At 37.9% G+C, this 13,286-nt stretch overlaps 4 protein-coding genes across 5 annotated transcripts; all 4 read left to right on the top strand.

Moving 5' to 3' along the window:
- Positions 1-466: 466 nt before the first annotated feature.
- On the top strand, positions 467-3,067 carry LOC9320823 (coatomer subunit zeta-2). Of its 2 annotated transcripts, none has more exons than XM_021032718.1 (7): positions 467-556; positions 1,112-1,142; positions 1,799-1,958; positions 2,077-2,224; positions 2,299-2,376; positions 2,526-2,610; positions 2,752-3,067. In XM_021032718.1, exons 2-7 carry the CDS (start codon positions 1,134-1,136, stop codon positions 2,809-2,811), a joined length of 540 nt encoding a protein of 179 aa, XP_020888377.1. In that variant the 5' UTR covers positions 467-556; positions 1,112-1,133; the 3' UTR covers positions 2,812-3,067. The 2 variants fall into 2 exon arrangements, with proteins under 2 accessions (XP_020888377.1, XP_020888378.1); XM_021032719.1 differs by lacking the exon at positions 467-556 and adding an exon at positions 602-682.
- A 135-nt stretch (positions 3,068-3,202) lies between these two features.
- Positions 3,203-5,353, top strand: LOC9320822 (polyubiquitin 8). The gene is given in 2 exon segments (XM_021032703.1): positions 3,203-3,370; positions 3,469-5,353. A coding segment is annotated over 1 exon segment (1,869 nt). The 5' UTR covers positions 3,203-3,370; the 3' UTR covers positions 5,338-5,353.
- Positions 5,354-5,897: 544 nt separating this feature from the next.
- LOC9320821 (serine/threonine-protein kinase-like protein CCR1) lies at positions 5,898-8,687 on the top strand. The gene has a single exon (XM_002884709.2). It carries the CDS (start codon positions 6,233-6,235, stop codon positions 8,558-8,560), a length of 2,328 nt encoding a protein of 775 aa, XP_002884755.1. The 5' UTR covers positions 5,898-6,232; the 3' UTR covers positions 8,561-8,687.
- A 2,480-nt stretch (positions 8,688-11,167) lies between these two features.
- Positions 11,168-13,271, top strand: LOC9320820 (probable E3 ubiquitin-protein ligase LOG2). The gene is made up of 3 exons (XM_021032712.1): positions 11,168-12,108; positions 12,368-12,872; positions 12,960-13,271. Exons 1-3 carry the CDS (start codon positions 11,612-11,614, stop codon positions 13,113-13,115), a joined length of 1,158 nt encoding a protein of 385 aa, XP_020888371.1. The 5' UTR covers positions 11,168-11,611; the 3' UTR covers positions 13,116-13,271.
- Positions 13,272-13,286: the final 15 nt, after the last annotated feature.

Raw genomic sequence — 13,286 nt, 5'->3', positions numbered from 1 at the left:
ACGCAAGGACCTGAAGTAACTTACCTCACGTCTAACCATCTTTTTGCTTTCATAAACCCAAAGAGGTTGGGTATCTCTTTCCATTGAGCCTAGGTAAGTATTGGGACTGAGTAAGATATGTTCCTATATCGACATGTAGTTAATGAGAAATTCAATTCCAATGAAGTAAAACGGCACAAAGTTAGTATCTAAAAATAAGAAACATAAACAGTTTATGATTCTATGTTCTTAAAAAACCATGGATAAATTTCCACGTGGAAAAAGATTTTAATAAAATAAAATATGACTTTTTAATATGAATATTTTAAATATGCACAAGTAAGCTTGGCTCTTTTTAGAAAAATGGACGCGTAAATTCGCTAATTCATATACATATTTAAATTCTCCTACCAAAAAAAATATACATATTTATATAATTTCCAGAAAAAAAGTGTATGCACTATAGTTAAAGAGTGTTGTACCAAACCGGATATCAATAAAATTTAAGAACCGGTCCGTGAGATCAGATCTAGGATCCCGAGCAGTGACACTGAAACGCGAAACGAGCTCTCTCAAGGTATTCCGATTTCTTCTGTCTCCATCATGCGCTTTTCACATTTGAATCCTCCATTACTTCGTCTCCGATCCATTATTCCGGTGTTTGCCTCCCTGATCCTTTGGATTATGATTATCCGATCCATTGGTATTTATCATTTGTGTAACGGATCACTTTGATTGGAGAAATTTTCTTGCGTTCTCATCTGTTGTGCTTGGTTATGTGATTCTCCGAATTTTCGTGATTTCGTTTGTCTATTAATTACGTCAATCCCCATGTTTCTGTAGCTATCTTGTCATGAAGATCATCTACATTACATTTACTACTACCATAATGTCACATTTGAGCTTATTATATACTCTTATGTGGTGTAACTTAGATTTTATAATGTTTGGTGATAGATGTCGTTTTCCTTCTCGTGTATGAGCTTTTACCAGTGACTAGAATAACTATTTAAATGAGTGTGGGTTGAAGTTTCTAATTTCTTGTCAAAATCGAAAATTTTATTGGTTAATTGCTCAAATACTTGGTTTTGTGTTTGTAATGGCGATAACAGCTAGTTTATCACTATTTCAGGTACATTTGAACTCTTCCAACAATGTCTCATGTAAGTACATATGCGTTATATCTCATTGAATCGCGTCTTCTGTAAGAATCCCTTGTTGCTGCAATCATACTTAGCAATATCCGTAATGCAATCCATAATATAGTGCTTATGATATGCGACCACTCATGTAATACTTTGGAGTGTGATATTAGAGAACTTTTGGTTCTATACATTTATATTCTACTTTTCATTTACTAAACATAAGTTGCCAAGGCGGTGTGACTTGAGAAGAATTGTTGATGAAAAACTTATTGGTTTATCTCTAATCACTGTGGTAAGATTCCTTTTCCTGTTACATCTGTTTGGTGGCGAACAATGTTTTTGAAAATTGCGTTTTGTGACTGTTTCGAGATTAACCTTTCTAGTGGCCAATCAAGGTTCTGCTTATGTGCAACATGTATTCGTAACTTTTTCTCTGCTAGATAACTCTTTCTTTTATCAGAACCTGGACTCCATCTGCTGAATTCAGCCATTCTATTTTTCGTGGTCGTAAAATAATCTTAGCACATGTATGGATGGCATCTTTTGTTAAGCCATAGATGCTGAGTAGTTGATATAGCTTTGTAGGAGTTTGACTATACATGATCTTTGTTGGATAACCTGCTTCACCTCTCCCCTGGAACTTAATTACTGACTTTCCAATTTTCATTGAATAGGATTCTTGTCCCTTGGTAAAGAACATTCTTCTTCTAGACTCTGAAGGAAAGCGTGTGGCTGTCAAGTATTACTCGGATGACTGGCAAACTAATGCCGCCAAGTTAAGTTTTGAGAAATACGTATTCTCAAAGACCTCTAAGACCAATGCTCGCACAGAAGGTAAGACGAGATTATGTTATTCATCTACACAATTTCTTTCATGTTTCCTGACTTTGTATATACATACTGTCTCTTTCAAATCGCTTATAGATGTTTGGTTTTTAACGTTTATGTGCAGCTGAGATCACACTGTTGGACAACAATATTATTGTCTATAAGTTTGCCCAGGACCTTCACTTCTTTGTTACTGGAGGTGAAAATGAAAACGAGCTCATTTTAGCTTCTGTTCTTCAAGGCTTTTTTGATGCTGTTGCACTTCTCTTGAGGTATTTGTTTGACTTGACAACTTAATTATGCCTTTATTTATTGATCAACGATGCATCCCTTTTGTCTTTACCAGGAACAATGTGGAAAAGATGGAAGCCCTCGAGAACTTGGATCTCATCTTTCTATGCCTTGATGAAATGGTCGATCAGGGGTATGCAAGTTAAATATTTGAGCACTACACGACAATTTTATGAAATCTTAAGCATGTTAAAGATTTGTTGAACCTTTTTTGAGCGTTTACCATATATCTTAGCATTTAGCTATTGTTTGAGTATGGCTTATTATGGAATATGTGTTAAGGGTGGTTCTTGAAACGGATCCAAACGTCATTGCGGGGAAAGTAGCAATGCAGAGCACAGAAGCTAGTGGTTCACTCTCTGAACAGGTAATGACACTTTTGACTATTATTGTTACAACTTACATCTCCCTATGAAGAAAGCAATAGTCTTGATGTAGAACCGTTTGTCTATAAACACGAAAGGTGCACTTATAATGTGGACCCATTGTTTACATTTTGGAATTGCAGACACTGACTCAAGCGCTAGCAACAGCTCGGGAGCATCTGGCGAGAAGTCTGCTTACATGAGTTTAATCATGGCCACACATAATTGAAGAATGGACATCAATCATTCTTCAATTTCTTTGATGAGCAACTTTTATGAGTGAGTCTTCCGGTTTGAAAGTCTCTAATAATTGAATTCTGCATGCATACTCTTAAAGTTTGGTAGTAGAGGTTTGATTTTATATATATATATATATAGCTTTGTGCAATGCTGGAATTGTTTTTGGAGAGTGGAATATTATTACTCTAATTAAAGTCTAAATACTAAGCAATTCACGAATATTGCATTTTCCAAGCGAGTTCATCAGATACTAAGTCTAAAGTGCCACCCCTAGAACCTTCTAATTTTATAAAATAACCAAAGCTACAAACAAAATAATAATGAATTTCAAATTATTAAATTAACAGATGAATTCGAATATTTTATAATTATCAAAAGCAGATTCAAATCTAAACCAACTAGATATTAGCAGATTATCCCATTTTCCCTATTATAAACCAAATCTACTCAAATCTATCTCTCTCGCAAACAGTCCTGATCAGTCTGCAGAAGTTTTCTGTGAAGTACTCTCTCTCTCTCAAGGTATTTGTTTCTCCGATCTCTTCTCTTCATCCTTTTTGGCTCTTACCATTCAAAATCCTCCGTGGAGATTGTTCTCTCCCGTAAAAAATTGTTTACAGATGACAATCCAAATCTACGCAAAGACTCTTACAGAAAAGACCATAACACTTGATGTTGAAACCTCCGACTCCATCCATGATGTCAAGGCAATGATCCAGGGCAAGGAAGGCATTCCTTTAGACCAGCAATGACTTATCTTTGCGGGTAAACAGCTCGAGGATGGCCTTACCTTGGCTGATTACAGCATCCAGAAAGAGTCAACTCTCCACTTGGTTCTAAGGTTGAGAGGTGGCATGCAAATCTTTGTGAAGACTCTTACGGGAAAGACCATAACTCTTGAGGTCGAAAGCTCAGACACAATTGACAACGTCAAGGCCAAGATCCAAGATAAAGAAGGAATCCCTCCTGACCAGCAGAGGCTGATCTTTGCAGGTAAGCAACTCGAGGATGGCCATACTCTTGCGGATTACAGCATCCAGAAAGAGTCAACACTTCACCTTGTCCTTCGTCTTCGCGGTGGTATGCAGATATTTGTGATAACCTTTCCCGGTAAAAACTTTACCGGTGAAACCCTCACCCTAGAAGTTGAGAGCTCAGACACCATTGACAGTGTCAAGGCGAAGATTCAAGATAGGGAAGGTTTACGCCCGGACCACCAGAGGCTCAGCTTTCACGGTGAAGAGCTCTTCACCAAGGATGGCCGTACTCTTGCCGATTACGGCATCCAGAATAAGTCAGCCCTTCACCTTGGCACTCGTCTTCGCGGTAATATGTATATATTTGTGAAAAACCTTCCCTATAATACCTTTACCGGTGAAAACTTCATCCTAGAAGTTGAGAGCTCAGACACCATTGACAATGTTAAAGCTAAGATCCAAGAAAAGGAAGGAATTCCTATGGACCTACATAGACTTATCTTTGCTGGTAAACCGCTTGAGGGTGGTCGAACGCTAGCACATTACAACATCCAGAAAGGATCAACTCTGTATCTGGTGACTAGATTCCGTTGTGGGATGCAGATTTTTGTCAAGACCCTTACCGGAAAGAGAATAAATTTGGAAGTTGAGAGCTGGGACACAATCGAAAATGTTAAGGCCATGATTCAGGATAAAGAAGGGATCCAACCAGACCTGCAGAGGCTGATCTTTCTCGGTAAAGAGCTCAAGGATCGCTGTACTCCTGCGGATTACGGCATCCAGAAAGAGTCAACACTCCACCTTGTCCTTGGTATGCAGATATTTGTGAAACTCTTTGGCGGTAAAATCATTACCCTAGAAGTTGTGAGCTCAGACACCATTGAAAGTGTTAAAGCTAAGATTCAAGACAAGGTAGGTTCACCCCCGGACCAGCAGAGACTGATCTTTCTCGGTCACGAGCTCGAGGATGGCCGTACTCTTGCGGATTACGACATCCGGAATGAGTCAACCCTTCGCCTTTTCTTTCATATTCCCCATGGTATGCAGATATTCGTCAAGACGTATGCATTTTCCGGTGAAACCCCTACCTGTAAAACCATTACCCTAGAAGTTGAGAGCTCAGACACCATTGATAATGTAAAAGTTAAGATCCAACACAAGGTAGGAATTCCTCTGGACAGACAGAGCCTTATCTTTGGTGGTAGAGTGCTTGTGGGTACTCGAACGCTACTAGATTACAACATCCAGAAAGAATCTACTATCCATCAGCTGTTTCTTCAGAGAGGTGGTATGCAGATTTTTATCAAGACCCTTACCGGAAAAACCATAATGTTGGAAGTTGAAAACTCAGACACAATCGCCAATGTGAAGGAAAAGATCCAAGTTAAGGAAGGGATCACACCAGTCCAACAGAGGCTAATATTTTTCGGAAAACAGCTTGAAGATGGCGTCACTTTAGGGGATTACTGTATTCATAAAAATTCAACTCTCTACCTTGTTCTCCGTCTATGACTTTTGAGTTTTTTTTAGTGCTTTAGTTTTTTTTTTTTCTCTTGTTATGTTTTCCGTTTTGATGGGCTCGTAAATGGGCTTTTACCATTCAATTTCAAAGACTTTTCTTTTTTTTTGGTTCCACAGTCTAAATCTCAATTACCATCAGATTAATCCTGATAATCCACAATACTATTACTATTATCGAAGAAGCAAGAGCTAATGTTTAATTCATTTTAGTCGGCTAGTTCTAAGTGTTACAGACTCTTGGATAAAGTTTAGAGTATACACCCAAACACATTTTGAGAAGCAAGTGATTTAAAGAAAACATTGTAAGATCGGAAAAAGGATCTGCGTTTATAACACCGAGGCAAGTTTTTTGGAATTATATGCACCAAAAACGCCGAACTTATAACCCCACACATCATTTGCTCAATAATTTAAAATTTCATGAAAATTTATTATTGACTCCTGTTTTATTTCTATTTTGTCACCTACTATATTATCCATTTCATATATGTTGACAAGTTGACAATGACGGTGAGCTCCAAAAAAAGAAAAAAAAAAAAAGTTTTCCATCAAGTTGTTGACATGGAATCGCTGGGATTAGATCTTATTGTCCCCTTTAGGCAAAATTCATTAGATTTTCTCTTTTTGGAAATAATTTTCTTTTCAATCTATCAACTATATACCTTTTTTACCCCAAAAAAACCCAGGAATATATACGTAAATATTTACATGCATGAATGTGATAATTATGTAGATACAGTAATCAGTTGTTCAATAAAATATTTATACTTTTTATCATCTCCAATGAGGACGCCACCCACGTTCTCTGTTCGTTAGCCATCACACTGTCAAATGGCAGCTTATGCCAATCTTCTTCCTTGCTTTCAGTTCATGAACTTCATCTCCAATGGAAGCCCATTTCTTTCTCCTCTTTCTCTCTCTCATTCTCCTGTTTTTGCCCAAACCCGGATCCGGATTTGGATCCTCTGGCCCAATCGCGGCGGCGTTCGGTGGCTCTGCTTTCTTCTGCGCCATTGATGCTAGTGGTCGTCAAGATGTTATCTGCTGGGGTAAAAACTATTCATCTCCATCTTCTCCGTCTTCTTCTTCTTCTTCCTCGTCTCTTGCTTCTTCTACTTCTGCAAGCTACAACATTCCGTCCATGGCGGTTCTTTCAGGTGGAGACGGGTTTCTCTGCGGCATTTTGTCGAACACTTCTCAGGCGTTTTGTTTTAGTTCACTTGGGTCTTCTTCAGGTATGGATCTTGTCCCTCTAGCTTACCGGACTACTGCTTACTCTCAGATTGCTGCTGGAACAAGCCATGTCTGTGCTGTTAGAGGAGCTTACTATTCGGATCACGATTCTGGGACTGTTGATTGTTGGGAGATAGCAAGAGCTACGAATAACAACAGCTTAATCGCGAAAGAGAATCCAAACTTCTATGATCAGATTGTTCGTAATCTCGTCTTCAACAATATCGTTTCTGGTGATGGGTTTAGCTGTGGTGGAATCAGAGATGGTGGATTGCTCTGTTTTGGCCCCAATTCTTCTAATTTAGGGTTTAACACAACTTCTGATAACTTCCAAGTCTTAGCCGCCGGAAAAAACTCCGTTTGTGCGATTCTAAACTCATCCCGGGAGGTAAAATGTTGGGGAGAAGATGAATCTTTTGTTGATTCTCCGATGAATGATTCTCGATTCGTCTCGCTAACCGCTGGTCCTCGCCATTTCTGCGGAATCCGTGAGGATAATCATGAGGTTGAATGTTGGGGAAACTCTAATTTCTCTTTGATTCCAAAAGGTTCCGGATTTAAGGCAATTGCTTCATCTGATTTCATTGTTTGTGGTATAAGAGAAGAGGATCTTGTTCTTGATTGCTGGATGGTTAACGGTTCGTCGACATTAGCTTACGATCCTCCGTTAGAGCTCTGCAGTCCAGGGATGTGTAGAGCTGGTCCTTGTTATGAAAAAGAGTTTGCTTTCAACGCAAGTATCCTAAATGAACCTGACCTAACGAGTTTGTGTGTAAGGAGAGAGTTAATGGTCTGTTCACCTTGCGGCTCGGATTGCTCTCACGGATTCTTCTTGTCAAGTTCGTGCACCGAGAACTCTGATCGGATATGTACGCCTTGCTCGCTCTGTCAAAACAGTTCTTGTTCAGACATATGTAAGCTTCATAACAGCAATTTTCCAGATAAGCATTGGCATCAACTACAGAGACTTGTTCTCATCATCGGATCTTGCGCATCCGCTCTATTGATCCTCATAATTGGTTGCTGTATCGTTCCACGGGTTATCATCACTAGTCCTAATAAAGAAGACGGCGCAGCGAATCAATTCAAATCTTGCATAGGAAAGCCTGATTTAGACACTGAGCCACTTGAAAATGTCTCCCCTGCTCCATCGGTAACGCCTTTTGCTCAAGTGTTTAGACTCTCTGAGCTTAAAGACGCGACCAACGGGTTTAAAGAGTTCAATGAGTTAGGCAGAGGAAGCTATGGGTTTGTCTACAAAGCCTTGTTGCCGGACGGGAGGCAAGTAGCGGTGAAGAGAGCAAACGCAGCAACCATAATCCACACAAACACTAGAGAATTTGAGACAGAATTGGAGATTCTCTGCAACATTAGGCATTGCAACATTGTGAATCTCCTCGGTTACTCGACCGAAATGGGAGAGAGGCTTCTTGTTTACGAGTACATGCCTCACGGTACGCTTCACGATCATCTACACAGTGGGTTTTCGCCATTGAGTTGGAGCTTAAGGATCAAAATCGCTATGCAAACCGCAAAAGGTCTTGAGTATCTACACAATGAAGCTGAGCCTAGAATCGTTCATGGCGATGTGAAGTCTTCGAATGTACTATTGGACGCGGAATGGGTGGCGAGGGTTGCGGATTTCGGGCTCGTGACATCGTCGAACGAGAAGAAGTTGGACATCAAAAGAGATGTTTATGACTTTGGAGTTGTCTTGTTAGAGATTTTAACCGGAAGGAAACGTCATGATAGGGACTGTGATCCGCCGGAGATTGCTGAATGGGCAGTTACGGTGATCAGAGAAGGCAGAGCAGCGGCGATTGTGGATAAGTATATTGCGTTGCCGAGAAACGTGGAGCCGTTGTTGAAACTTGCTGACGTAGCGGAGTTGTGTGTACGCGAGGATCCGAATCAACGACCAACGATGTCGGAACTTGCGAATTGGTTGGAACAGGTCGCAAGAGATGCATTGATCTTCTAGCTTTTTCTAATTTTCTTAATGAGTGTTATTATTCTTTTATTTATGAATTCTGGTGAAATTGTATAATCAAAGATACATTCAAGATTTGAGAAAATAATTTTCAATGAGAGGAACCATTATCCAAAAACATTAATTGTGATTAATTACACTATTCTCAGCTAAAATTTCTAAAGTTGGTTAATGAATCTTTCAAACTAAAGAGGCGCTAGTTCAAATGCTTTGTTAGCAGTTTATAGGAATTAAAGAAGGAAATTAATTTATGGACAGCTTCTTTTTATGTAGTGTTTTTGTATTTATTTTAACAAACATTTAGCTAATTAGCTCATGCACACATTTTGTCTACTATATATATATATGTAGATGAACATTCTTTTTTTATGTAGTGATTGTGTTTAACCATTTTCAACTAACATTTAGCTACTTGGTTCATGCACGCAATTTGTCAGACTACAAAATTCACATGACGCTTACTCTCTATAATAGTAGTATTATAGTTCTCCATTGATGATCAGAATCTAAAAAAGGATACAAATATGAAAATAACATACTAATAATACTTCAGACAAATTGAATTAGAGCTTTTTTAGTCATACTAGAGCTTTCGTTACAAAATTGGAAACCATTTCTCTTTTGGGATCTTACACAAAGTACACATGTACATCCCTCGTTGACATATATCATTCCTCATTACGAACCACACAATACTGTATGTTTAGATCTAACATATATATTTGTTCCACTTAAATACAAATCTTGTTAGGGTATAACATCACCTCTGAGGAAAACGACAAAAATGAAGTTAATGAATAGTATTTGGCTACAAATGAATTCATGGATAGCACGTGACACGTTGCTGAGGACTTCAGATAAAATAAAATTATCGGCTAGCTAGTATCATGAAGACAATGTAAACAAACTTACTAACTAACGAAGGATCTTCTTAAGAACACCTGACCTCGATGTATTTCAATCTTAGTGACTTAAACCTAAGAAAGTCTTTGCATATGTACATTACATTGGTGTTCCAAGAAGATGTTACGTTCGATGTCATATTTGTTATCCTGCAAATTATATTCAAAATGCATCAACAAAGAACAAAGTTTGATTTTTATATATATATATATATATATATATATATATATGTGTGTCACGATCATATAGGTCTACATAATTATAGTTTAATAAAATTGATTTTACAGATTTTACACTACATATCCAACTTGATCCATCTACCGTCTGCCGTTTCCCACTATATAATACTCCCTCTGTTTCAATTTAGTTGTCGTTTTAGGATTTAAATTTTGTTTCATAATAGTTGTCGTTTTAGGTTTTCAATGCAAATGTTTGGTGAAAATTCTAGTTTTGTCCATACTGTTTTAATGTTTTGGCCAATGAATTTTTTTATAAAATATATTAATAAAGGGTAAAACAGAAAATTTAATGTTTTTCTTAATTTGTGTGAAAAAATCTCAAACGACGACTAAAACAAAACGGAGGAAGTATTATAATAAGATTTTAGAATGATTCCCATTTATTTTTCTCAATTATTTATGTCCATTTTTTGGAATTGCTTAATGAAAGTGTGTGCGAGTGGTTAGGTATGTGATTCTATTATGTCTCTTTATTTATTTATTTTTGATTTCGCATCATACCACTACCTTCGTATGGGAATGTTTCAATATGATATCTATCTGTATATGATCACGATTATAATCAAAATCAACAGTTATCAACTTGTAGTTTCACGTAAATATCAAACATCCCATAGTTACAGTTTAATCCGGCAATTGAATATAGAATATATATATGAAGATCACATAGTCTTCATTTGAAAGAATGTTTATTGTATTTGTATTCTTTGTGAGGTTTATAGCTAATGGTGATCTTGAGTCTAAATTCATAGTAATTTTAGCTTATGGTTTTGGAAATTAATTATAGAAACTCTATTAGGACTTATGCTTTTTTTGGTCAACAAGGGTTATGCTTTTGTAGAAAACACTAATTTTTAAAGTATACACCTATTTCTTTTGTTTGTTTTGTATTTTGGGTTAAACTTAAACACAATTATTCAAAGACGACAAAACAAGCTTTGATATGAATTCCATAATATCAGCTCATCTTTCGGACTATATAAGAATATTATGTAGGCAAAAAGTAGTTTTATTATAGGTTTAAAATAAAAATATAGTATAGCCTACTTTGTTAGGAATATGTATTAAACTACATATTACTTGCTAGAAATTTACTATTTAGGCAATATAAGTCTAGAAGCGGAAAGTAGACAATAATGTCTAGTAGACATTTCGGACAGCATAAGTGACTTTTAACTCTTTAATCATACACAACTATGCAATAATCGACAACTTCTCTTCACTCGTAAAATATTATTTGGACTTATCAAGTTGGACAATACGAATCTAGAAAGAAAAAAAAGACAAATGTAGGAGATCCAGTTTAATGAAACAGTTTCTAAAAATATAACCATATTTAAACGCATGAACAAATTAATCCTAATCTATAGCCTATACGTAATAAAATGGTAATGTTTTCTAATGAAAAAGATAACACCTTTCTTTCTATTTTTTGTCGTCAGATAACACCTTAACTCTTTTAAGCAGTCCTGTTGAAATTAAAGGCAAAACTCCTATAATCAACGTAATAATAATTACAACAAACAATTAACAACAAGAAGAAAAAAAGTCCTGAGAAAAAAAAAAGAAGCTTTGGGAACATAAACACCATCGAAAAGGGTGGTCTTTATGTTCATGAGTGGAGCTTCTTGGCCAACCGACCCCATCATCATCATCTCATTACCCACTTTCTTCCCCTAAATTATTCTCTCTTATCTCTCTCTCTTTTTTTTTATTCTTTCTTTCTTAATTCATCAAAAATCTCTCTGCTTTTTGCTTTTTCAATTTCTTACATTCCACTCCAATATTATTAATCCCCGGATCTCCGATCCACCCACAAACTTAGAAAATTTCTGCGATTTGATCATTTGGGTCACCAAAAGATCTTGTCTTTTGATTTGGGTTTAACGCCAATAATCATATGGGAAACATTAGCAGCAGCGGTGGTGAAGGTAGACGCCGTCGACGGCGAAACCATACGGCGGCTCCACCACCACCACCTCCTCCTTCTTCTTCTCTTCCTCCACCACCTCCAGCTACAGAAATCCAAGCTAATCCCATCGTTTTCGCCGCCGTTACTCCGTATCCAAATCCTAATCCTAATCCGGTTTACCAGTACCCTGCTTCTTACATCCACCATCCTCCGCCGGGAACCATGTCGGGTCCACCTCTTCCGCCGTACGACCACCACCTCCATCATCCTTACCACAACCACTCTTGGGCCCCCGTGGCGATGGCCAGATACTCTTTTGCTGGTCACATGATGGCTCCCCCGACTCCTTACGTTGAACACCAGAAAGCCGTCACGATTCGTAACGACGTTAATCTTAAGAAGGAGACTCTCAGGCTTGAACCCGACCCCGATAATCCGGGTCGGTTTCTCGTCTCCTTCACGTTTGATGCAACCGTCTCCGGAAGGTAGATTTCACTTTCTCCCTTTCGTTGATTTCGTGATCGATTTGGAAAAAATGAAACAGAGCAGATAACACGTGAATTTGTCTTCTTCCTCGTGACCATCCATAAGCTGAGATTTATGGTCTTCTTGTTGCAATTTGACTTCTCTAGTGAACAAAATTTAGGAAGTTTTGATTTTTTAAGCCCAATATTCAAAACCTGTTGATCAAATCTTCATGTGTATTGACTTAAGCTTATGTTATGTTGGACTTGTGGAAAACAGGATTAGTGTCATTTTCTTTGCTAAAGAATCCGAAGATTGCAATCTCACAGCGACCAAGGAAGATATTCTGCCACCAATCACCCTAGATTTCGAGAAAGGACTTGGTCAGAAGTTTAAACAATCATCTGGTTCTGGTATAGACTTTTCTGTCTTTGAGGACGTTGAGCTGTTCGAGGCGGCGAACACAGATATCTATCCATTGGCGGTTAAGGCAGAAGCAGCTCCCTCAGGTGAGAATGAAGAAGAAAGGTTGGGATCAAAGAAAAAGAATGCGCAGATTACTCAAGCGGTTTATGAGAAGGATAAAGGAGAGATTAAGATTAGAGTGGTGAAGCAGATACTGTGGGTTAATGGAACAAGATATGAGTTGCAGGAGATTTATGGGATTGGGAATACCGTTGAGGGCGATGAGGATTCAGCTGATGATGCTAATGATCCGGGAAAAGAATGTGTGATATGTTTGTCTGAACCACGAGACACTACTGTTCTTCCATGTAGACATATGGTAAGCTCATCTCTTGTGAATGCTGATGATTACTACTGTGTGATGGACATATTTAGATGTCTTAAATGTTTTGGTTTTGTGGTGCAGTGTATGTGCAGCGGATGCGCTAAGGTATTGAGGTTTCAAACGAATCGATGCCCAATTTGCAGGCAACCTGTCGAAAGGCTTTTGGAGATAAAAGTTCACGGTAACAGCGGAAGTGGGAACAACACCGGACAGGGTGAAACAGTTGAACCAGAATAGCCAAACACGGCCGAGTATGGATTGAAATGCCATCTGATATATTAGTATAGGCATGTTTGATCCTTGTATGTTAACAACAAAATGTGTGATTGTCAATTCATACTATAGAGATTACGAAATCATTTGGAAGTCATAATGACCCAATACTTAGAAACATTCTTCATTAGATAC

The sequence above is a fragment of the Arabidopsis lyrata genome (genome assembly GCF_000004255.2).
Source record: "Arabidopsis lyrata subsp. lyrata unplaced genomic scaffold ARALYscaffold_3, whole genome shotgun sequence".
NCBI classification, from domain to species: Eukaryota; Viridiplantae; Streptophyta; class Magnoliopsida; order Brassicales; family Brassicaceae; genus Arabidopsis; species Arabidopsis lyrata.
This window is presented reverse-complemented; position numbering and strand designations above follow the sequence as displayed.